At 36.9% G+C, this 25,961-nt stretch overlaps 1 protein-coding gene across 1 annotated transcript; it reads left to right on the forward strand.

Moving 5' to 3' along the window:
- Positions 1 to 5,059: 5,059 nt before the first annotated feature.
- clcn7 (chloride channel 7) lies at positions 5,060 to 25,961 on the forward strand. The gene is made up of 25 exons (XM_056258191.1): positions 5,060 to 5,268; positions 5,911 to 5,985; positions 6,432 to 6,497; positions 6,682 to 6,747; positions 8,870 to 9,002; positions 9,558 to 9,667; positions 11,020 to 11,100; positions 11,466 to 11,528; positions 11,611 to 11,694; positions 11,774 to 11,867; positions 12,127 to 12,191; positions 12,285 to 12,401; positions 13,814 to 13,868; positions 13,984 to 14,044; positions 14,742 to 14,883; positions 15,013 to 15,106; positions 16,166 to 16,338; positions 18,761 to 18,812; positions 18,987 to 19,114; positions 19,309 to 19,394; positions 21,558 to 21,690; positions 21,786 to 21,845; positions 21,959 to 22,135; positions 23,913 to 23,993; positions 24,562 to 25,961. The coding sequence occupies exons 1-25, from the start codon at positions 5,164 to 5,166 to the stop codon at positions 24,646 to 24,648; spliced, it is 2,388 nt and encodes a 795-aa protein (XP_056114166.1). The 5' UTR covers positions 5,060 to 5,163; the 3' UTR covers positions 24,649 to 25,961.

The raw sequence follows: 25,961 nt of genomic DNA on the forward strand, positions 1-25,961 counted from the left end.
GCCCCACCTAAATCCAGACCCAAAACTGTACAGAGAGCTCTCTTACCTGTCCTGTTGCTGAATGTTAGACTAAAAACCAGTTTCGATGGCATTTACAAGCTTTTCATATTCACTCACCAGCTCCACCCCTGCCTACGTATGCATTAACATATTCTGTCATCTTTTATGAATGTTCTGATGCAAGGGGGGAAACAAGAAGAATGCTGTATTTCTTGACATAAATCATTGAAAATGTCTCTGTCTCTGAATAACCAGTTTCGCTAATATCATCAATGGTGAGTTACAGTAAACATAATACTTCTATACTGAAAATGACAAAAAGTGTATTGTGGTAGCAGGTGTTTTGTTTTCACTTTTCACACCTGTTATTTCCAATGAATGAAAACCTAAATAGTGTTTGCTATCATGTGAAGTTGGTCAGATATGGTAATCAAAACTAAGTTGAAGTTGATATCTTATGTAGTGACTCCTTTACTCTAACCCTTATGTTCTCCCAGAGCCCTCAAAGATTTATGCGTAAAAATGATAATAAAGAATAGTATTTTTAAAAGTAACTTATTTTCTTATCAAATTGTCAAAACCCATTTGACAGTAATTATGGAATCTTTTAAGAACTTTTTGGAAATGTGAATGTTGATACAGTAACATTAATGTGACCCCGGTAAAAAAAAAAAGAAGAAAAACAATAGTTTAAATAACAGAATTGAATCAGAAAATCTTAACATAATCTGGAAGTAACAGAAGTAATGTAGACTATTTTGCTAACACTTCACAAGAAGGTTTTTACAGCATTTATTAATCTAGATGGCTAATGTTTACTTCTGCATACATTTTAACATTTTATGTTCTATAAATTAACATTAGTTGTATTATGAACAAACACAAATCAATAATGAAGTTTATTTACTATATTAGTAGCCTGAACTATAGTTTGTCATGGTCAGTTCATGATACTATTGCATTAATTAATGTTAAAAATTTGATAGTTGTAAAGTGTTAAAGTGTGATCAATGACATCAGGAGTAAAACTTTTATATCTTATAATGAGTAATTATAAATTTTATGAAAGGCATCAACATATCAATGTCAACCTGATATGTTAATTATACTAAACGGAGTTAAAAAAAAAAAGAAGAAAGAAACAAAAAGGCCCTGGGTTCTCTCAGGCCACAAACAGAACATGTAAAACAACATGTTAAGGTGGTCTGAAATTTTGAAAAATCCTTTCTTGAAACTAACAGACTAGATAATGTTGGTTTCCAGCAAAGATATTTCAAATTTTTCAAGCTTTTTTCTGTTTAAAAGTGTAACCTCTTAGCCTAATCTTTGTGTTACACGCTATCATCACATCAGCATTAAAACTAACTTAAAAACAGATTTTGTGAGAGATAAACGTCCCTACTAGGGCTAAGGGCAAAGAACTAGTTGAGATGGATGGATGAGGGGTACGTGAGCTGACTTCATGAGATCTCCAGGTGTGGCAGGGAGTGGAAGAGTGTGTTGCTGATATCATGAGAGTGGGCTCGGCTTCTCAGCTGTGTCCTTTTGTGCGACACTCCTTTCAGTGCGGTTTAACTTGTCCGGCAGCATTCCATCTGCTGTAACCAAACATTATATGTTCCACATTCCATAAAAAGGTTGCAAACTTTCTGCTGATGATTACAGATAAATAATTATAGTGAGATGTTGAGTTTGTCGGGCCTGTAGTATTTTGAATGAATGAGGTATATGGCGCATTCCTATGTCCTGCTGTACACCCAAAGCACTTTACAATTATGTCAGGGGTCTCTGTCTCTCCTCAACCAGCACCAGTGTCCAGCATCCACTTGGATGATGCGACGGCAGCCACAGTACAACGGCGCCAGTGCGCTCAACACACACCAGCTATAGGTGGAGAGGAGAGTATATATCATCTGCCAATTTCCTCTGGATGTCCACTGGAAGAGTATGATCTCTGGTTATTTGTACATGTTGCAACATCTTGCAACTGTACTTTTTATTTACAGCTGTAATTAAAATGATTCAACCCCCATTGCAAACTTTACAGGTTTATTGACACAATTTACAGACTTTCAGCTGTTTGCAATGAACAAATCAAACATAAATAATTGAAATAGCTCAACACAACAAATTTTTCAAGTTGTTTCCCCAAATTTAGCTGAAAATGCAACTTTTAATGACTTCTGCAGTCTCAAAATTATTGCACTGAATGTTCCTAGACACCATTGGAAGCATAGTTCACAAGTTCAAAGTTTAAGGAAGAGTGGTTACACTACCTGGACGGGGCAGAAAAAGGGAGCTATCAACGGCTGCAACCTTGAGTGACTGCAAAAGACCTGCAGCAAGACTTGGTGGCAACAGGCACTGAGGTTTCAGCTTACACAGTAAGGCGAGTACTAAAAGCATGCGTTTTCCATGCCAGAACTCCAAGACGTACACCACTACTGACCCAAAAGCTCAAGAAAAGTGCTCAAAATCACATAAATAAGCCACAGAAGTTTTGGGATTCTGTTCTGTGGAGCGATGAAACAAAACTGCAACTTTTCGGCCCTATGGATCAGCGTTATGTCTGGAGGAAGAAGAATGAAGCACATGCTGAAAAGAAAACTCCGCCAGTTAAGCATGGTGGGGCTTGGTGATGCTCTGGGGCTGCTTTGAAACCCAAGAATATTTCTGAACTGCAGGCTCATGAGGATTCATCAGAAACACTGATGGGGAAGTTATAAACATCACGTGAGATGTTTTAAACAAATCGCTTTCCAAAACCTTTACTTAAAGCCTTTAGGCCACTGCAAGTAATTTCCTAACAAACTAGCATGCTTCGTTCAGTTTAAAAAAGCATTTTTTTTTTTCAGATTCCAAATTCTGACTGGATGAGATTAAAAACTGATGTATAAAAACACAACTGTGAACATGCATTCTAATACTAACCTTAACCCTATAGCCTTTATTGTTCATAACTTCTTACTGAACGTTTGTGTGTCGATTGCTGTTACTGCAGTTTTATAAAAACAATAAACCACTTGAAAAAGTACTGTAACTTTTGGGAGAGCGAAAAGGCATCAAGATATGCACTTCTCGTAAAGAGTAGGGGTGTAACCCCGGTGTCCTGGCCACATTCCACCCATTGGCCCCTGCCAATCATGGCCTCCTAATAATCCCCATCCACTGAATTGGCTCTATCACGCTCTCTCCTCTCCAACTATAGCTGGTGTGTGTTGAGCGCACTGGCGCCATTGTACTGTGGCTGCCGTCGCCCATCCAAGTGGATGCTGCACACTGGTGCTGGTTGAGGAGAGAACCCCTGATATGATTGTAAAGCGCTTTGGGTGTACAGTAGTACATATGAAAGCGCTATATAAATGCCTCATTCATTGACTGATTCATTCATTCATTCAATATATGGTCCTGCAGGGTGTGGTTGCAACTAAGAAACATTTCTACGTCAAAAAGAAAAAGAGATTATGTGTGCAGTTCCCATAAAGCATGGAATGACAACCGTGGCAAGAACGTTCAATCATCACATTCCAACAAGAAAAGTCCACCAGAAAGATCTGCAAAGAAAAGCAAGTAAAAATAGGGCCCAATCTACTGCTGTAATATGAAGGAATTTTCCTTATTGATTTTTCACAGGTGTTTTCCCCTTCTTTTGAATTTCGCACTGTTTTAGGGTAAAAGAAAATGTCTGTAAACTGAACGAGGGCAGAAAATTACCAGTACCTTTTCTGTTTTTTTTTTCTTTCCAGATTTGTGGCGAGAAAGACAATGTGAAGGCTAGAAACTGATGCAGAGAATATATGCATGCTGTGCATATGCATCTGTTTAATTTAAGGATAAATAATAAAGAGTTAAAATGAGAATCCTGTTGGTTTTGCATTTTAAAACTTGTTTGCATTTTTTGTAGGACCATTTATTGAAATATATTCTCTGCAATATCTAAAGCTAACAGTACTAAAAGCAACACTTTTTTTTTTTTTTTTTTTTTTTTAACCATCTAGCAGCTAAATAAATGGTAACACTTTATTTTGATGGTCCCGTTTGAACATTTTTACTATAAGTGACTTTGCATCAACTAACTCTCATTACAGTATTAGTACATTTCTCTTTAGGCATTATTCAATCGTGTATTAGTTAATTTATTTATTTTAATTGGGCTGCACTGAAATATTTCGACCTGGTGTGAACTGAAATTAATTTAATGTAATATGTGTGATGACCCAGATCTTGGTGCTGAATTGTGATCAACTCCAAATTTAGTCCCAAAGTAATCACAGATCCGAATTCAGCTTGGAGGTTATTCTCCCAGGCTGTTGTAAGCACTGGTTGCACAAAGAATGCATCGTCAAAATCTGAAACATGATCCATGAGTGCAATTTGTTCGTTGCTAGGCAACTGTACCACCTCTTAACTGTAGGGGGAGCTGAACCTATACGCTTTTGGGCTCAGACTTCAGGTTTCAGATGTACTTTAAATTTGTCAGCCATGTAAAAGTTAAAGGAATAGTTCACTTCAAAATGAAAATTCTGTCATCATATACTCACCCTCAAGTTGTTTCAAACCTGTATGAATTTCTTTTTTCTGCTGAACACAAAGGAAGATATTTTTAATAATGTCAGTAACCAGACAGTTAACTGGACCCATTGACTTTTTTTTATTTTTTATTACAATGGAAGTCAATGGTTCCCGTTAACTGTCTGGTTACTGACATTCTTCAAAATATCTTCCTTTGTGTTCAGCAGAAGAAAGAAATTCATACAGGTTTGAAACAACTTGAGGGTGAGTATATGATGACAGAATTTTCATTTTGAAGTGAACTATCCCTTTAAATGTTGTAAATAATACCTCAGACATATGTTTATATGTTGTATAGATAATTATGTTTGTGTTGTTTTTTCCCCACGCTTGGAACACTTTGTGTTACTTTATACAGACAAATGCAGACCTTGTGCACAAAAAAAAAAAAAATTGGTTTTAGTTATTGAGATTATAACCCAGAACTACATTTCCCAGAATTCCTTTAAAAACAGTTTCTTTCTTGGACTTGTGTGCTTTCCGTACACTCGTCACGGGATTGCTTATGATTGTTAGTCATGGGGAAGAAGACATGTTCGCAGTAGTTGTCCAGTTCGCAGGTTTAATGTATGTATAATTGTAAAAGTTGACATGGCCAACATCGCGAAGAAAGTGTCATGGTCTGGCCGAGGCGAAGATCGCGGAGAGAGAACGCCACTGCTGAACGGTGCCGAGGATGGGAAATACAACAGAAAGGTACCAGACAAGCCATGCAGACTACATAACAGACATATATTGGACTCACATTCAATCTGTAATTTTTTGGCTTCTACTTAAATGAATTACTTGCTCTGCTGATACCGCTGATAACGCTTGTTAAGCATGCAAAGGTATTGTGTTGGCTTGCAGACGCAGCAACATAATATTGACAGTACAGTTGCTTTAACTTCATGTCATTCCACAGTGTTGAAACGAAAACAAAATAGTTCTTAAACCTGTTATAATAGGGTAAAACCTTTGTGTTACTTGTAAATCCTTGTAAGGTCCTTATGTCCTTGTATTTTTGTGCAGGTTGTTTTGCAACTCTGGATATTTGAATTTTTTACTTCCCATTTCTTTTAACCCTCTTATTCGGCTAAGAAACTGTAAGCACCTGTCATCATGTGACCTACATTGAATCGGTAGATTTTTTGTCAGAGCCATAGCTAGAAATTCTGGCCCCTCACTATATACGGTACTGGGCTTCACACATTGTTGTGGGGCCCCAACACGAACTACAATGTGTGTGTGTGTAGGATATTGTGAGAAGAATTTATGTTAAAATATAGTCGTATTTTTTTGTATTGTTGATGTAGATTAACGTAGACTCTTGATAAGTGTAATGTGTTTGGTTCATAGTTATCTGGGGGAGGTATATTTCATATAGGCAGGCTGAGCACAGTGGACCTTGAGGAGGAAATCACACCCGAAGAGGTAAAATCTGTTTGACATCAATTCATTTTTATTCATTTTAAAAAAAGGACACTTCAAAACAAAGAACACTAATAGCCCTTATTCCAGTCCAAAAAAGTGGCTTCACTGTTTTGATGCAGCTGTAGTTTCAGTTTTAATTTCGAAATGTTTGTGGTTTATTCATGATTTGCATGTTAGGCTGCACATAAATCTGTTCTAAATCTCTCCTAAAATCATCCACTCTTGGCAGGAGACTCAGGAAAAAGCCTGACTTGATGTACTTGATTATTTGTGAGGTCATGTTTCCGATGTGCTGGCATGAGGTCAAGTTTGCTCATGGCTGCAAAGAGTTGATGTAGCTAAATAAAGTGTTGTGCTATTCTGATTGCATGAGCATAGAATGACTATATATGCCCTTGATGAATTGCAACTCTTGAGTCTGTTTTTTTCTTCTCCAATTTACACAGGACATTGTGAGAAGTCGACCAAAGGAAATCCCTCACAACGAAAAGCTGCTGTCCCTCAAATTTGAGGTAATTGAATCTAGAGCTGACCTTTCTCTTTCAATTGAGCGTCTGTTGGGAATGTTTTGACAAATAAGTAGGGTTTCATTAACTTAGCTTAAAATGAGGCAAAATGCAACATGTACACTTTAAAAAAAAGTGTCTTTGAAGAGCTGTGATATAAAATGTCACTACTATGCATTCTGTGTTTCAGAGTCTTGATTATGATAACAGCGAGAATCAGTTGTTCCTGGAGGAAGAGAGACGAATGAGTCACATGGTCAGTAGACTAATATGCAGGAGCGAACCTTGACTCTTGAACCTTGGCCCTCTCACCCCCAAAGTAAAAGTACCCCAAAGTAAAAGTTCACCAAATATTAACCTGACCTAAAATCAGCCTAGCTTACTGTGTCCTCTTCTATAATACTGCATGTTACCTTTGACAAGAAATACCACAAGGAACCATCAAGTGAGCATGAGAGTTATCACCAAATTAAACAAAAAGTAATAAAATGCAAGTTATCATTACAAAGAATTGCATCATCACACAATAGGTGTCATTACAGCGGAATATGGTGACAACTGGCCACAAAAGCAACTAAATTTTATGTAAGCCGACGCATCATGACATAGCTCAGACCGAAGCACATTAGCGACAGACACTTCAGCATATGTTGAAAATTAATCATAACATTAGACTTTCACAGCAGCTGATTAAATGTATGTAACAGACCGTATTTAAATTATGATTTGGGAAAAATATAGCTATTATGCAAAATTACAGTAAATGTGCATAGTCGCCAAGTTAGTAAATTTACAGACTGACCAGTAATTCTGCGAAATAACTGTTTTCTCAACTAAAGACAGTGGCAGTGGCAGGCAGAATAAAGTCAGTCACGTAACCGGTTAGATTTTAAATAACTTGCACCAACGGCAAACAATTCCAGCAGTAAAGCTTTAGTTTGATTGATGCTGTCATCCAGGGGTATCACTTAATTGCTGTGGTTTAAAGGTGCTGTATGTAACTTTTTCACTCTACTAAAGCATAAAAATACCATAATATCTTTGCATATTTTGAGGAAACATTCAAAGTTCACATATTCGTTTCTCTGAAAAACACTTCTACAGCCAGTTATTTTACTTTAAAATGTGCGTTTCCAGGCTGGAATGTTTGTTTTTGTTTTGGTCTGTGATACTGCATGTTGCCAATTTTCATTGGCGCTCGTTTCATTGGTGCTCGTTCCTGTTGCATGTGCTCAAACTGGTAACCCGTGTGAGCGTCGTCCAGTCTGAAGAGCAGGTGGCAGGAGAAACGGCGATCTCCGATATTTAGAATTGGACTGGAGTACCTATTTCGACCACTAGTTGTCATTCTTACAGACTGCACCTTTAAATGCTTTAAAAAGCTTTGGCTTTCTGAACACAATGAAGCTCTGGTGTAGGTCTTCATTTGCTGATTAACTCCAGCTTTTCTTTAAAAGTTAATTGTGAAAACTGCGTGGATAATAAATTAGCAACGATGTCCTCATTAATGTTGCTTGCGGCTTCCATAGCGAATAGCGCTAGCTATTTTATCAGTCCCCCCCACCCCCCACATCGAGTTTCTCACATTTCATAAACCTGATGATAACAAGCCAGGGACAATAAGATTGGTTGATTTTCCTGTCATTTCAAATTCGTCTCTCATTGACTTGCTATAAACCAGTGGTTCTCAAACCTGTCCTGGAGTACCACCAGCCCTGCACATTTTGTCTGTCTCCCTATATCTGACAAACTCATTTCAGGTCTTGCAGTCTCCACTAATGAGCTCACGAGTTGAATCATGCTATGGATGCATTCCGATTCTGACATCCAAAAGCACAAGACATTTTTTCTCTTGTTCCGTGGATTTTGTCTATTTTCCTCCACTTGTTACCACTGTTTTTCTGCCACCACAGTATGCACACAGCTGGCCCACCAATCACAGAGCTGAATGCGTTAGGCGGAAAAATAGAGAAAACGGACGTAAACTATTATTTAAAAGTTTTTAAATATTATTTTTTACAATAGTGTAGGCCCCCTCTGCTCATATGACATATGCTGTATCAACTCGACCCCTAAACACATTGATTTTTTTTTCAATCACATTATTTTCTTTATAATTTATATCACTAAATGAATGAATGAAACTAACAGCACAGTTTTGCACATTTTTTTTCTTGATAATCTTCAAATTGGCTTGATCCAAAATGAATATGTCATGCAATCATTTTGAAGATTTGCAGAACGGCACTCACTGATAAGCTGTTTCCACTTAAAAGCAGTTTATTCAGTGTACTTGCAGAACAGACTCTGGTTATAGAGTCTATAATTGTTTTAGCCATTGCAGATTAACATGAAATGCTTATTTATCCTAAACACAGGGTTTTAGATGTCTGGAGATCAGGCGATGGGTGATCTGTGGTCTGATTGGGTTCTTCACTGGTCTCATCGCATGCGTGATAGACATTGCTGTGGAGAGTCTTGCTGGGTACAAGTACTATGTAGTCAAACAGAGTATCCTTTTTCTGTCAGTCATGTAATTTACAATCCTCTGATATAATCTGTTTATCACGTAAAGCACTCAAAAAAGTGTATTTGTATAAAAAAAGTATATTCTTTATTTAATTTTAATTAGCCAATATACTGCAGTTCTTGAACAATTTGTCACAACATAATTTCATTTCATGCAATCAGTTTACATTTGTAATATGAAAGTTGGTGTAATCCATTTCCTTTGGGATTACATGAATAATTTGGCCATAACCGGATGCACGCCAATCCAGATCCAGACACAGACAGATTTGAAATAGACAGATTGTATTAGTAAAAAAAAAAAAAAAAATGCTCTATGTAGTTTGTTAAACTTATTTCTCAACTATTTTAAAATGAGGATTTCTTCATTTTTTTTTCCAGGAAAAAGACTATTAATAGCAATGTTTATTATAAAAAAAACCCAAAAAATTTCATGTTATTATGCAGTAATACACCTTAGTAATATTTTTAATACAGTGCTAATCTGATATGTGATGTTTCTTACTGGCTTCAGAGTTTCTTTAATCAGATGTTCAGACATTGAGAAATTCACAGAGCTCGGAGGCCTGTCCATCTCTCTTATACTGTGGGCAGTGCTGAACTCTGCTTTCGTGATGGTTGGCGCTATCGCTGTTGCTTTTATTGAGGTTTGTTTTCTTCCTGTCCGAATGATATTTGTGTTGTGTGCCTTCTGTGTTTCAGACTGAGTCACAGAGTTCAAATCATACATCTCTTTCAAAACAATGTACTCAAGCAGAAAGCATAATTTGGCTGCGTTTGCAACAGCATACTAGCATACTGCATTATTAATTATATTTCTCGACTTATTGAATCAGATTGGGTTACTTCTGTAAATTTTTGTTGTTATTGAAATTGTACTTTTTTCTCTTTTTTTTAAAGATTTGTTTTTATTAACCGCAGCTCTTACAAAATGTTAATTGTGTGTAGGAAGGATCTACAGTTTGATACATTTAAAGTCGTATTTAACAAAAGGAATATACACCTACAGACACACCTTACAAGGATGAAGATTTTCCATTTTAAACATCAGAAGAGAAAAAAAATATAATAAAAAAAAATTAAAAAATAATAATAATAAAAAAACACAAATATTACACAAACTTTTCCCATCCCACCCTCCACCCTCTTCCCATGTATGGTTCTCAGTTTCTTTTCATTTATATATCTAAAGTAAACAGTCTATATACAGTTTATACATACCCCCATCTGTATAAATACATACCTATATAATTCTACACGTTACTCACAACAAATGCATCAATGAGGAAGTTTCCAGAGAAGGCAGAATGTCTATGAAGGGGCCCCAGATTTCTCTAAAGGCTGCTTGCTTCCTTCTCACACTATATAATATATTTTCAGGTGTGCAGTAAGACACAAGCTCATTAACCCAATGTCTTACTGATGGTGAATTTTCAGATTTCCAGTTGATCAGAATACATTTTTTTTACTGCAGTGCTTGCAAGTAAGATAAAGTATTTCTTGTAGTAGTTCCAATTTTACTTTTTCTGAAAGAAATTAATACTTTTATGCAGCAAGGATGCATTAAATTGTATATAAAAGTGACAGTTAAATGAAATGCTGTTTTACTATTAATCAAAGAATCCTCGAAAAAAAATTATTACGGTTTCCACACAATTATTAAGCCGCCCAACTGTTTTCAACATAGATAATAATAAGAAATATTTATTATCAGCAACATTTTAGACTAGAGTAATGATGCTGAAAATGCAGCTTTGACATCACAGGAATATATTACTTCTTAAAATATATTCAAATAGAAAATAGCTATTTTAAATTGTCATACAATTTCGCAATGTTGCTGTTTTTACTGTATTTTGATCAAATAAATGCTGCCTTGGTGAGCATAAGAGACTTTAAAAAAATGTTACTGACCAAACTTTTGAATGCCGTATACTACAAAGTATTTACATAGTTTTACTTTGAACATTGTTTACAATTCATTCTCGTTTTCTCTCAGCCCATTGCTGCAGGAAGTGGAATCCCTCAGATAAAATGCTACCTGAATGGAGTGAAGATCCCTCGTGTTGTTCGACTAAAGGTGATGTATTTTTTGTGTGATAAAGCTATGTAGAGCAGTCGTGGCCTAATGGTCAGAGAGTCAGACTTATAACCTGAAGGTTGCAAGTACGATTCTCAGTACCGGCAGGAAAATGTAGGTGGGTGAGTGAATGAACAGGGTTATCTTCCACCCTCAATAATCCTTGAGCAAGGCACCGAACCCCCAATCGCTCTCTGAATGGCTGCCCACTGCTCCTAATGTGTGTGCACTAACTTGGATGGTTTAAATGCAGAGGACAAATTCCGAGTATGGGTTACCATACTTGGCCTTTACATCACTTTCACTATTTCTCTCTCTCTTTTTTTTAAGAGATCTCTAAAAATGTATTTCTTCCACGTCCACAGACTCTGGTGGTAAAGGTCTTTGGTGTGATCTGCTCAGTTGCTGGAGGTCTTGCTGTTGGAAAGGTACAATAGAAGAACAGTCAATTGGGGTTAATGAGACTTTAATTTGGGGTTAACAGACTCAGCATCTGCTCTTCTCTCCCAGGAAGGGCCCATGATTCACTCAGGAGCAGTGGTGGCTGCAGGAGTATCTCAAGGCAGAAGCACTTCACTGAAAAAAGATTTTAAGGTCAGTTTTCTGTACTATTGAGTCTACTTGAATCTAACAGTGAACATGGAGCCTGACTGCAAGTTTCTATTTCCTGCAGATGTTTGAGTATTTCCGCAGGGACACAGAGAAGAGAGACTTTGTCTCGGCAGGAGCAGCGGCTGGAGTCTCCGCTGCCTTTGGAGCCCCTGTTGGTGAGACATGCAGAAAATCATTTCAAATATCCACATTTTTTACATCAGATAGAAGCAAGTTATGCAAAGTCAATAAGAAAAATTTAGTTTTTTTAATTTAATTGTTAAAGCATATTAAAATACCTATACTTAGAGTTTTAGCTGTAAGTGAAAATGCATCACTTGTTCCTCTGAATAAAAGTTGTTAAACTGCCCTGGAATGAATCTTGGATCAGATTGTTCAGGGTCATCTTTGATTCATTGTGTTTTTTTGGCACAGGTGGGGTTCTGTTCAGTTTAGAGGAAGGCGCATCTTTCTGGAACCAGATGTTGACTTGGAGAATTGTGAGTGATTGTGAATAAGAGCTTGGTTCCTTATTAAAGAGCACTGTCTATTTTACTGCTTGAACCTCTCATCCTGCTTTGTTTTTGATCTAGTTCTTTGCTTCGATGGTCTCCAGCTTCACACTGAACTTTTTCCTGAGTATTTACCATGGGAAGCCTGGAGAACTCTCCAGCCCCGGTCTCATTAACTTTGGCCGCTTTGACAGTGATGTAAGTCCTGTATCTTTCTCTCTCAGTTACTCTGACAAGTTTTTTTAGCTGCCAATTTTAAGTTTTTCACAGCAACGAGATTTGAAAGTAAAATCTGTAGTATTGATCCTTAAAGGGACAATGTGTACTTTTTTAGGTATTTTATTATCTAAAATCAATATTTTTATTCATAAATATGTCCTCAATGGTGTACAAACACCTCTGCCAATAGCTGGGTTTCAGTCACGTGATTATGATGACGCGCGGAATTCAGATGGAGGGCAGGGGAGTGAAGAGCGCAATGGACGAGATGGAGGAAAGTCCGCACTGTACTACTTTACACGCTATTACAAGAGAAAGATGTAAACAAAAAATCAAACATATGTTGGACGTGATCCTTACGTTATGAAGAGGAGCGATTTTCAACTGAATTGAAAGATTTTCCTGCCATCGAGGTGGTAGATATCAGCAACTACCTCGTCTTACAGACATACTTGGACTTTACAAAGTTCGTAAATGTTACACGTTACACAAACATAGCCACTTAAGTTGTATTAACTCACCATTGACGAAGTGATCACTGCACAAACGGGCATTTTCCCATTCGGCTCCTCCCGACCGCAGACGTAGGTTTGCTAGCCGTTTTTCCGGAGTTTTTCGGTCAATTTCTTGCATTTTCCCCCTTTATGAACAACAACTTTTGGTACACGATAAAAACTCCTCGTGGTTTGATCGATTTAAGTAACCATAAACGACGCAAAACATAGGCATTTTGAGTTTGTTATAGTGCTTTCTAAATACAGCAAATCACTTCCTGCCCTCCATTTGCATTTCGCGCCATGGCAACGCAGTGGCGTGACGTCATATGAAAACAAGCTATTATCTGACTTATCCTCGTAAACGAAGAATTTATTATCTTTATATACATGGGACGGGTAGGTCCACGGAGGCTTCCATGTAGTTCCGCCATCTTGAAAAACTATAATAGCAGAGAGGGACAAAAAGTACTAGGCCAACGCGGTTTCGTTCAGAGCCAGCGTGACGTAACTGAAAGCAGCAGAAACGGAGGAGCAGAGCAGTGAGAGGCGCTTGTCACTGCCCCAGCAAGTTTCAAAGTCAGTAATTCGTACTGTAACATTCGTTTGTTCATTGTGTCAAGTTGCTATTTGTTTGAAATAACAAACCTGTTCACCCGAAGGAACACTCGACGAGGTCTATGTGTGCTATTAGAAGACATCCTGTCATAGCTTTTTGGTACATAACGGCTACCGTAGATACAACACGCATTTGAAAAAGCTAGGCGCTGGAGAGCACAATTCGTTTGCATGCAAAATACAATTTCACCGCTAGATGGGAGAAATTGTTACACATTGTCCCTTTAAAGCTTTCCAAAATGTCACAAGAACTAAATTGAATGTGTTTTCTTTTTTTAGACTGTGCAATATAATTTATATGAAATTCCTCTCTTCATTATCATGGGAGCTTTAGGTGAGTGGAACATCACTTTGTCTGTGCATAAAACATCTTAATAATTTTGTTTATAAAATTAAAATGAGTGGATGTAGCTTTTGAATAATTTGTCTGATTTTCTTTCGTTTTCCAGGAGGGATGCTTGGGGCATTGTTCAATTTGCTCAATAATTGGCTAACAATTTTCAGAATAAGGTAGGATCTCAAGCTATTGAATTCCGAAGGTCATGGGTAATACGTTTTGCATTAATTTAAGGAAAACATTTTTGAAAATCAAAATGTTGTGTAATGGAAAACTTTTATTGGGGCCACCATGTATCTATTCCTTATATTGGCCATTTTAAGTAATTTTTGCAGGAACTTGACAATAGGTTTGAGATTCTGCTAAATGGTGGGTTGGTTTTGTCATTGAATTGTAGGTATGTGTGTATCGTTGAACAGAAGCAGTTGTGATGTTTATGACAATTTTTACATATCAATCCAACAATTCTCTAGGTTATGCCCTCATGTCAAATTGGGCATAATAGAGTCTGAGAATGACTGATACCGAAAACACAAAATATCTGTGTTTGAAAACATAATGTTAAGTAATATTGGAGAATATTACATTTAACAAACCTTTTATTTTTAAACATGTCAGCTTTATTAGTTACACTGCCATTCAAAAGCTTGTGGTCAGTAAGATCAGTCAGTTTTTTTGTTGTTGTTTTTTTTTTTGTTTTTTAAGAAATAATACTTTTACTCTGCAGGGAGGCATTAAATTGATCAAAATGGACTGAAGACAAAGTTATTCAAGTTTTTTAATTTCATAAATGCAGTTCTTTTAAACTTTTCATCCACTTCCATCCATCCATCGGCCTGTGAGATTTTAACAGGATGTGTTATGTCTCAGGTACGTTCACCGGCCGTGCCTGCAGGTAATGGAGGCTATGCTGGTTGCGGCGGTGACCGCTACAGTTTCCTTCACTATGATCTATTTCTCCAATGACTGCCAGCCATTGGGACCGGACCACACTGAGGAGTATCCTCTGCAGGTGTTTGTGCTTACTGAGCTTTCAAAATGTTCTCTTAGTTGAGAAAATGCTTAGTTGAACTATTCCTAGATCAGAATATAGTCTGAAATGTCAAACAGACACGTGATTAGTTATTTTGTTCATTTACAGCTCTTCTGTGCTGATGGTGAATATAATTCCATGGCCACTGCCTTCTTCAACACACCTGAGCGGAGTGTAAGGAGTCTGTTCCACAACCCCCCAGGTGTGTCTCTGTACGGGTGTGAACGGGCTTGAGAATGTGTGTGGATATTCTCAGACTTGCATTCTCGAAACATCAAGCCTGATGGTTATTGCAGCACTTCTTGAATTATGTGGTGTGTCTGCATGTTTTTTTTGTGTATGTGTGTGTTTGCATATGTCTGCCAATTATTTAGCAGATTTGGTTACAAGCTGGAAGCAGGCCAGCTAACAGGCAGCTAAAATCTTCCTACGCTCTGGAGAAAAGCCACCTTTAATCACTTTCCCAGAGAGCTGCAAGTGCACATAGTCAGTACTCAGCCACTGGACTAAACAAGCAAAATCACAACTTACCAATTGGCAAGGTTTATAATGACTATATAATGACCAAGTTGGTAATGCTTCAGAATGTAATATGATTATATTATAACATCATAATTACATGTTTTATATATGATTAATATCACATATAATGTTATGGTTTTAATATTACTTCATGGCTGGTAGCCTTATGCTGCCCTCTAGAGCTGGAGTGTTTGATAGTATGCTAAAGAGAACAGATGTTCACCCTACTACAGATCATGCAGGGTTGTGCATGTCTTTTGCATTTACATTTAAGGCATTTAGAAGATCCTCTTATCCAGAGTGATGTACCAACAGTGTTTTAGCTTAACAAATGAGATGCCATTTAAAACCATATCTGCTAGGAAAGGTATGCTTCTTCTAGTGCTAACTATAAACAAATTAAATACAGATGAAATAAAACCTAGTACAAATAAAGAAACCAATGCAATTATCTTATTTTATTGTTTTTTGTGTCTTTTATTGTTATCTTTTTAGAAACAAACCTTGCATATATATATAACAAACACACCACGCATATATTTATGTGTTTTTATAAATCGTATTTCTGAGTGTATATACCTCATAACTGGGCCATAACTGGACAGCCTATTATAAAGCCTTCAGTCCCTACCATTCCTTCTAACCAGGCTACCCATCTCTCTTTTTTTAAAATGAGTCCTGCTGCAGTCTAGTTTTGTTTTAATATTGAAATTTTACTGGGAATATCTCTCTTTCTCAGGAACGTACAACCCTGTGACTTTAGGGGTCTTCACTCTAGCCTATTTCCTCCTGGCTGTCTGGACGTATGGTCTGACCGTGTCGGCAGGAGTGTTTATCCCCTCTCTGCTCATTGGAGCAGCCTGGGGACGACTCTTTGGGATCCTTTTGTCTGTCATCGCTTCCAGCCAATCAGTAAGTACTTACCCCTCTCTGCATTTTTTTAATTACAGCTACATTTTTAATTAATTTTTACAGTGACCAAGAGGGGACATGTTTGATTCACTTAGTTTTGTCGTGGCTATGGGATATTATTTTGTGGGAACGTCATATTAACTAGTGGGAATGTGATAAGTCATGCCCATGAGATTGTTTTGTCGAAGTAATGACATTCTTATGTTGTGGCCACATGGTGTAAAGTCGTGGCCTCGAGATCCTATGTTAAGGGAACAATATATTTTTCTCATGGCCTTGAGATAAATGCGTAAACAACCTGCGCGGCCATATCAACCTGGAATTATCAGAAATGGATTGGCATAAAATATTTATTTTTAATTAAGAAAAAGCACAGTAAAGAAATGATTAATGATATTAACATTGCCTATTAAATTTTATTGCGCCGGATGGTGTCTATAGACTGCTTTTGAACGAAATGTATCAATAGCTAATTGTTTAATATTCCTTATAAAATATTTTATCTATCCCATCCAACATTCTTTTAAATCCATTCACTGATCATTTGTTTTTATTTTAATATTTATATATTATTATTATTATTGGGTAAAATTTGTTTTCATTGTTATGCATTTGCTTTATTTCCCCCTTCATTTCTTTTATCTCTTTACCTAATTAACTTTCTGTATATTATGTTACTTAAAGGGTTAGTTCACAAATAAATTAAATTGCAGTCATTAATTATTCACTCTCATGTCGTTCCAAACCCCTAAGACCTTCATTCATCTTCGGAACATAAATTAAGATCTTTTTGATGAAAAGCCCTCTGACCCCACGATAAACAGCAATTTAATTATCACTTTCAAGGCCCAGAAAGGCAGTAAAGACATTGTTGAATTATAGTCCATGTGACTCCAGTGGTTCAACCTTAATGTTATGAAGCGACGAGAATACTTTTTGTGAACAAAAACAAACAAAAATAATGACTTTATTCAACAATTTTTTCTCGTCTGTGTCAGTGTCCTACACTGTTGACGTTGTAACTGTGCAACGCTTCTGGGTTCTACGTCAGAACTCCTAAAATGAAGGGGTCAGAGAGCTCTCCGTTTTCATCAAAAATATCTAAATTTGTGTTCTGAAGATGAACGAAGGTCTTACGGGTTTGGAGTAATTAATGCCGCACAGCAGAGCCTGCCGTGAACGCGCAGGCTAGTAAGCAGGGCCACCGATGACGGCGGATAAACAGTTACTGTATGGCACATTCACTAGTAGGGACAAAACATCAACAATATGCTTTACGTTGACTAAGGCCTGCCCATACTTTGACTACAAACTTGGTCCTCAAATCATTACGTATTTTGCAATACATGTAATGTAACTTTATAACGTTGCACCCTTTCTATAAGTTATAAATAGCTAGTAAGATAATATAACGGTAACTAACGTAACAGTATGTAAGTAATTATTCTAGCGATATGTAGGCCTAATGCTAGATAAGGTTTGTTAGTACATTATTTCATCAACATGAAAAGCCAGTGAATTAGCAGGTTTTAATTGTTGCTTTGCACAGTGCGTGACATTTTATCTACATGTTACTCGGCTAGAGTTTTGACACCGAGTCAATGGGCTCTGTCTAATTCTTTCTTTTTCGCTTGTTTATCGTCATCTGTCTTTTTCCTTTTACCCGTCTTTGTTTTATGAGCAGGTGCCACTCAAGAAATTTGCAGTTTAGGTTGTTTCTCCGCCATTAGCACAGCTGCAGCACACCGACAATCTTGAGTTTGAAAGACGGTACGCCGCGCGCTGTGCAAGAGAGGGGTGTGATCAGCGCGTACACGAGCGTGATTTACACTGCTAAGACATTCCTCCTGGCTCTGATTGGTTGTTTCTGACCGGGAGCGTGTATTACTGCAAATGGCAATAGGACCACTGGGAGGAGCCAGAGGAGCTTGATTTTTTCACAGATTATCTGTCTCATATTCTACTGCCAGGACATAATGACAGTTTTAACAAATATGTAAAAAATCTTTTTTTTACAAAAGTTACCTACAGCAGCTTTAATAGGCTTAATAATAGGATAATAATACAAATAAAGACACGGTCAGGGAATGGGTTTGGGATGGGTAAAAATGTTTTCTTGTAGGCCTAAATTATTTTATGTTCTTCTTACATATTCTTTTATCATTTATTGATCATTTATCATCGAGTCCACAACTTTACATCGCATGGTAATATTACATTCCCACAAATTAATATCTCAAGGCCACAAAATATTATCACGTTCCCACGGGTTAATATATCATGGCCACGACAAAACTAAGTGAACCGAACATGTCCCCTCCCAGTCACCGTAAATCTTTAACCCCAAATTTGAGAAAAAATAGAGCTAAAATATGAGGAAAGATTAACTGTATTGTGTTGTGGACATTTTCTAAACTTATAGATTTGGGCAGATCCTGGGAAATATGCTCTGATAGGTGCTGCTGCCCAGCTTGGTGAGTTTCATTCTCATGGTGAGATTCATGTTCATTTTAACTAGACTTTCTTTAATGAAATGCAGCAGTAATGCAGTCTTGTGGTTTATAATAGTCCTCCCAACTGCATTTCTGTAAAGGAAGTACGTGTCATCATTAACAAAATATAGCTGTTTTGTTGTGTTCATTTGACAGGTGGCATTGTCAGAATGACACTCAGTCTCACTGTAATCCTGGTGGAAGCCACCGGGAATGTGACCTATGGCTTTCCCATCATGCTTGTGCTGATGACTGCCAAAATTGTGGGGGATTACTTTGTAGAGGTGAGAAGCAAAATATCTAGCATGGTTATTTTTGTCTCTTGTGAACTGGTGATTTGTCTTTCCAGTAGTTTTTTGTTAGGGTTTCTTAAGGGTGTCACAAAGCATTAGTCATGCATACATGCCATTTATGTTTTGTGCTATTAAAGCATGAAGCTCATGTGTGTGTTTGTCTGACTGGTTTTTGTTGTTTATAGGGCCTGTATGACCTCCATATTAAGCTGCAGAGTGTTCCTTTCCTCCACTGGGAGGCTCCTGCTACTTCTCATTGGCTGACGGCCAGGTAACCACACCCTTCAGCCTTACATGTCATGTGATGCTTTTATCTTCTCTGATGCACGCTATACTGACTCTCAGTTCTAATTAATCTAACAGTAATTCATACAACCATGCAACATTAAGGCTATGAATGCTAAACCGTGTATGTACAATATATGTGTACAATAACAATTTTCGGAAAAAATAATATTACGTTGCCCAGAAATCCATTTCAATTGTGGTACATTGGGTTTAATTTGTCGTTAAATGAGATCTACTAATATATATATTGTTAGTGCCGAGAATTTTCAATAAATGCATAGATCTGCGAACAGTACTTGTGTAGCCTACAGTAATGATCTAGTGGTACAACTTTTGCCAAGCGTGTCAGAGGTTCTGGGTTTTTAATCCACAATCGTATAGTTTTTTGGGGGTTTTTACGCATTAAAACCGAATATGTTAATCTTTGGTTGTATATCAAGCAGGGACACGTTTGTGTGCATTATGTTTCATGATTTCACCGGAACAAATAGAGAATCTCTGCAACGGTTTTTAACAATTATTGAAGCGCACATCCGTTTGAAGAGACTGTATCTGCGCCACTGATAGCAGCGGCCGGCAACGATCTCTCAGCTTGATTGAAAAAAAATATAACACATTTCAGCGCTAGATCGCCTCTAATTTAACAAACAAACAAAACGAATGTTCTGCTATTTAACTGGAGATGTTTTATTTATTTTTATTAGGTTCATCCGTGCTGCGACATGTTTCAAAAAGTGGTGGCGACAATATCGACCCTGGCAAAAAGTGGTGGGGACATGTTCCACCTGCAAATTACGCCTATGCTTTGTAGGTCAAAACCTCTTTTACTGTCTATGGTCAAAACACAGAAGCGAGTTAGCATTTTAGCACTTCCGGTTCCATCGTCCCGAAGTCAATGGGTTTTTTGTAATGGGGTTTTGGTTAAATGGCTGAAATAAGGTCTGTGCCGAACACAAGCTCAAGATAATCTTCACATTTTATTCTACAACATAAAATACATAAGCTGTTATGTGTCTTAAAAAAAGGCGGTTGCTAATAAGTGGCTAAATGGGACTAAAGAGGGTGTCGAGGAGATTAAACATCCTCACGCCGAACAAGTAAGCTCAGTCCGCTGTTACAGCCTCATTATGCTTATAATTGTGCTCTAATAAACTATTCTAACTCAAAACGTTCTGAGTAAACTGAAAGAGTTATCGGAAGCTTAGTGACGTTGAATTTGTGGGATCGTGGTGCAGTTCGTTTATAGCCTACCTTTAGCTTTTTACTTCTGGCGACTGCATTTATGCTTGAAAATTCATAAAACTTGTTAATCTGTGAAAATGATCTTGATGGACAAAACTTGCAAGTCTCATAAACTTTTGTTGATCACAGAGCTTGTTTTTAGCGCTAATCCAAAAGCCTATGGAAAAATCCTATTGGGTTTTTTTTTCGAGGGACATTTTTCATATTTGAAAACTATCTTAAAGTGGATATTTTTTTATTTTTTTTATAATGAACAGATTTATACTTTAGACTAAACTAATAAAAAGAAAGTAAGCACGTTGACCAAGTGTATACTCATTTTTCTGTTAATATCTGTACTTGTGAAGTTTGTGGCAGGAAATGTTTATTAGATATTCAAAGACCTTTCCTTTCAATTATTAGACAGAACTGTTAAACAAAGACCGTAAACTAATGAAGATGAAGAATGAGTGCTTCTGAGCTCAGCTCGGTCAAAATAAAAGTCTTGCTTCTGACTATTATCGGCTAAACAGAAAAACTTATCAGCCGATGCGATAACAATTTAAAAAAAAAATCTTCTGATATATCGTCCTTTGCAATATATCGGTCAGCTACTAGTCTAGTGCAGTGTTTTTATTATTAATTAAAATTGTTTTAATTAATTGAAATAAAGCTTAAAATAAAACTAACTAACTTACTGCCATTTTAGTTACTAAAATAGTGAAAGTAATAAAATAAATAAAAACAAATGTATTAAAAAAGCTGAATAGAATACTTTTTTAAAAATGATAAAAGCACAACAATTCGACTAGAACTTAATGTAAAAATAAAGCGAATTCAAAATATTTATACGTACTACAATATGATATAAATAATACTCAAATAATGCTGGTGCAGTGTCATATAGTGAATGTGTTCACCACAGGGAGGTCATGAGCTCTCCAGTCACCTGCTTTAACAGAGTGGAGAAGGTCGGAACGATTGTGGACGTTCTTAGCAACACATCCACCAATCACAACGGCTTCCCAGTGGTTACCCATACTACTGGGCATGATGAGGTGACATAACCATGACAGCATGACATCAGATCCTGTTACTCCTAGTATATTCCAGTTTCAACAAAGACTAAAAGTTGCCAATCTTCTTCCCCCAGCTGGGCAAAATCTGTGGACTTATTCTCCGCTCTCAGCTTATTGTTCTTCTCAAACATAAGGTGTGGAAAAATGTTATTATGATGGCTTTAGTTGGACTTTCATCTTTATTTTATAGGCAATACTGTAACTGTTACTTTGGCAAATTCTAATAGTTCAGCCCTCTGTGACTCAGGTGTTTGTGGAGAGGGCATCTTCACGTCTCATCCAAAGGAAGTTACAGCTGAAGGACTTCAGAGATGCATATCCGCGTTTCCCTCCTATTCAGTCCATCCACGTCTCTCAGGACGAGAGGGAGTGCATGATGGATCTCACTGAGTTCATGAACCCGACCCCATATACTGTGCCTCAGGTCAGTTAACTTAAGTAACTTACATTGTAGCAGCATATTCTGGCCAAGAACTCCCCACAGACTGAGACTAACTGACTTCCATGTAAAGCAACCAATCATAGTTTTTGTTGTTGCATGCCATTTAGAGGCAAGTTTATCTGAAATTGATTATGTAAGGAATAATTGGCTCTGGGCCGTTGAATTATTTGAAAAATAATGCACAACTGAGGTGGTAATCGTGTCGTGGCCGTTACACCTCGGGTGTGCATTATTTTTCTAATAATTCAATGGCCCGGAGTCAATTATACTACGGTTATCACACCTCAAAACATTGTTAAGATGATGAGAGAGATTAAGCGTATGTAAATTACCTGAGTCTCAACAGTGTTCGGCAGAAGCGTCTCTACTAAAAGCGAAACTATAAGTTTATCTGCTATTTTTACTATATTTACATGCTTGGTCAGTGTTGTGGGTTTTGGTTCTTTTGTTTTTATAGGCTGAAAGAACCTTTGAAATAACTGAAATCATTTGGCGAAATGATATGGGCATGTAATGCGGTCAAGGCTTGCCTGGAACTACTTAAGCCGTGTGTTTCCCTGAAAATAATTGCACACCTTGCAACGTTCGTCAGCCAAACCGATTCAAGCATTCAACAGCCCCGTAATATAAATCATAAAAATCGACTAGCATCGAGAGAAAAAACAATTGAGGCAGAGACTTGAACCTCTCCAGTTTGCGGTTTATTCATACATGGAATTATGTCGTGTCCAAGCCTTAAAGGGTTAGTTCACCCAAAAATGAAAATTATGTCATTAATGACTCACCCTCATGTCGTTCCAAGCCCGTAAGACCTCCGTTCATCTTTGGAACACAGTTTAAGATATTTTAGATTTAGTCCGAGAGCTTTCTGTCCCTCCATTAAAAATTAATGTATGGTATACTGTCCTTGTCCAGAAAGGAAATAAAGACATCATCAAAATAGTCCATGTGACATCAGCGGGTTAGTTAGAATGTTTTGAAGCATCGAAAATACATTTTGGTCCAAAAATAACAAAAACTACGACTTTATTCAGCATTGTATTCTCTTCCGGTTCTGTTGTCAAGCCACGTTCAGTGACGCTGATGACGTAAGACGCTGCAGACGTGTAATCTGGTGCGCCCGAGCTTCGTTCACAGTCTGAGGAAGACGCACGCTGTAAACAAAACAATCTTCGCAAACATGTCTAAGGATTTCGACACAGAGGAAGACTTGCATTTTTTTGCCCAGCCATATTTATTTGAACCCGAATACACGGACCCACCAGATACACGTCAGCAGCGTCACTGCGGACTCGTGAACGCGGATTGACAACATTGAACCGGAAGAGAATACAATGCTGAATAAAGTCGTAGTTTTTGTTATTTTTGGACCAAAATGTATTTTCGATGCTTCAAAACATTCTAATTAACCCACTGATGTCACATGGACTACTTTGATGATGTCTGTATTTCCTTTCTGGACAAGGACAGTATACCGTACATATATTTTCAATGGAGGGACAGAAAGCTCTAGGAATAAATCTAAAATATCTTAAACTGTGTTCCGAAGATGAACAAAGGTCTTACGGGCTTGGGACGACATGAGGGCGAGTCATTAATGACATAATTTTCATTTTTGAGTGAACTAACCCTTTAACAAGAATGCAATTGCCACACCCTATTGAAGTACTGGTACCAGGAAGTGTATTTTAGTTGACATGACTATGTGGTTAAATCATGTGCTGTAATAATAACTGTTGTTTTTCATATTTGATTTCAGGAGACTTCACTCCCTCGTGTGTTTAAATTGTTTCGGGCGCTAGGACTGAGACATCTGGTGGTGGTTGATAATGAGAACAGAGTGAGTCAATCAATATTCCAAATATGTTACTACTTTTAACTCACAGCTACTGTTTAGGAACGTACAATATGTTGGTACTATATTAGTATTATTAATCAGCTATTGGCTGATATTAGTTTTTTTTTTTTATTTGTCAGTATCGTCTGATATTGAATATTTAATTTTGCTTGTTAATTTCTTCTAGTTTTATATTTAGATTACCTTTCTGTCATCTAGTGCTATCTTAAAGTTTATATTTAAAAACGCTAATTTATTTAATAAAACTGTTACATGTAATCTTTGGCCAATCTCAAAATAAATATTACTTTTCTATAATGTACATTTATAATGGTGGGATTCCTAAATACACCTGTAGCATTTAAAGGATTATAGTTTATTTATTTATTTAAATTTAATATTTGTTCTAATTTAATTGATTTATTTTAATTTCTTTATTCGTAATATATTTTAATTTATTATAGAGGAAATAGTATAGAACTTGAAAATTGTCCATTTATCGTTTGTCTGCAATAACATCAAAATTCAGAAATGTTACGAGTTTCTAATTCCCTGGGCTTTGGATGTGAAGGTTGAGGGGCTGGTAACCAGGAAGGATCTTGCACGCTACCACATGGGTAAAGATGGCCTGGAGGAGCTTCACCTGGCTCAGATGTGATTGGTTGTCGAGTTCATCCTGGACCCTGCCTTCAGAGCACCAGCTTTGGACCGTAATAACTCAGGGGCTGGTCAGTCCCTCTCTCATGTCAAAGATGCCAAACACAAACCTGCAACATGCACAAATATGTCCAACATTCAGTATTTTAAGGGCTTGATTATTTGAAAAATACATTTTTGCTCCTTTACAAATTTTTTTTAGTTATGGGTTGATTTGAGCATTGAATGAGCACATTATGTTAGTACGTAATGTTAGTTTTGCACTATGTGACTATTTATTACATTTATAATATTTTAGAGTAGATTTTCGTGATTTTCCCCCACTTTTCGTGGCTCTCCAAAAGCATCATTTTGTGTCACCTTACATCTTTATCATGGGTAGTTACTATTTGAAACATGTACATCAATGTGATAATGTATATCGACATGACAATGTGTCACTATGCATTTTTTCTATTTCAACAAGGTTTTGTTTTTGCAGTCGCAACAATTCCTGCGCAATATAAATAATGAATGCTTACTTGCTTATGCATAAAAATAGTTCTAGTAAAATGCTGTTGGCTCAAAGTAAGACATCAGTTATGAATGTGCAGGACAATTTAAGCAAGTTTACTGATCTTAGATTTCTCTTATGCCCATTTGTAGCATTAGGAAGCCTATTGGTGATGCCTTTATGTGCACTTAATACAGACTACTACATATATTGTTACAGTTAATATGGTTCTTTGCATATTTGTTTACCTAGTTCTATTTAGGATTTTTAAATGTTTCTGTCTTGGTTTATCAGTTTAATATTATAAAATATTTTTGGGTAGATCAGGCCCTAAAATTAAATACATAAATCCTATTTTTCACGTGGCAAGTTTTGGTACGAGCTTAAAACTAGCGAGCGGTTTTATGTTGTACATTTCCTGAGGACAGTTTGCTTATACAGAATGTGAATTTTCTGCCTTGAGCTGCATTTGTTTTCTGTGAAAATCTATACTTTAAAATGAACACATAAATCACAGTATTGGGCAGTGAAAGATTATGCTCAAATAATTGCCAAGCACTGATTGCAAGAAACGGTCTTTACCTGAACAGTAGATGAAGCGTATAAACATGACGTTGTTGTCTGTGTGCTAAAAACATTGACGAATGCTGTACGCCTCGATGTTTAAAGCCAACATTTTTTGTTTTTATTGATCAATGAACTTTTGCTCTGCTGATCTCTACTTTTATATTGTTGTTGATTTGAAGCAACAACAAAAAAAGAGTGAATTTTATAACCATTTGAACCTTGTGAACTAATAAAGCTATGAATTAACAAATTAA

This window comes from Rhinichthys klamathensis, unplaced genomic scaffold, assembly GCF_029890125.1.
Source record: "Rhinichthys klamathensis goyatoka isolate OS25496 unplaced genomic scaffold, OSU_Roscu_1.1 h1tg000149l_1, whole genome shotgun sequence".
NCBI classification, from domain to species: Eukaryota; Metazoa; Chordata; class Actinopteri; order Cypriniformes; family Leuciscidae; genus Rhinichthys; species Rhinichthys klamathensis.

Excerpts from the sequence above, each read along its gene's own strand:
- clcn7 (XM_056258191.1), top strand. The coding sequence starts at position 5,164 with ATGGCCAACATCGCGAAGAAAGTGTCATGGTCTGGCCGAGGCGAAGAT. Across the intron at positions 5,986-6,431 it reads AGGAAATCACACCCGAAGAG|GACATTGTGAGAAGTCGACC; the intron begins GTAAAATCTGTT and ends CAATTTACACAG. Across the intron at positions 11,101-11,465 it reads CTCGTGTTGTTCGACTAAAG|ACTCTGGTGGTAAAGGTCTT; the intron begins GTGATGTATTTT and ends CCACGTCCACAG.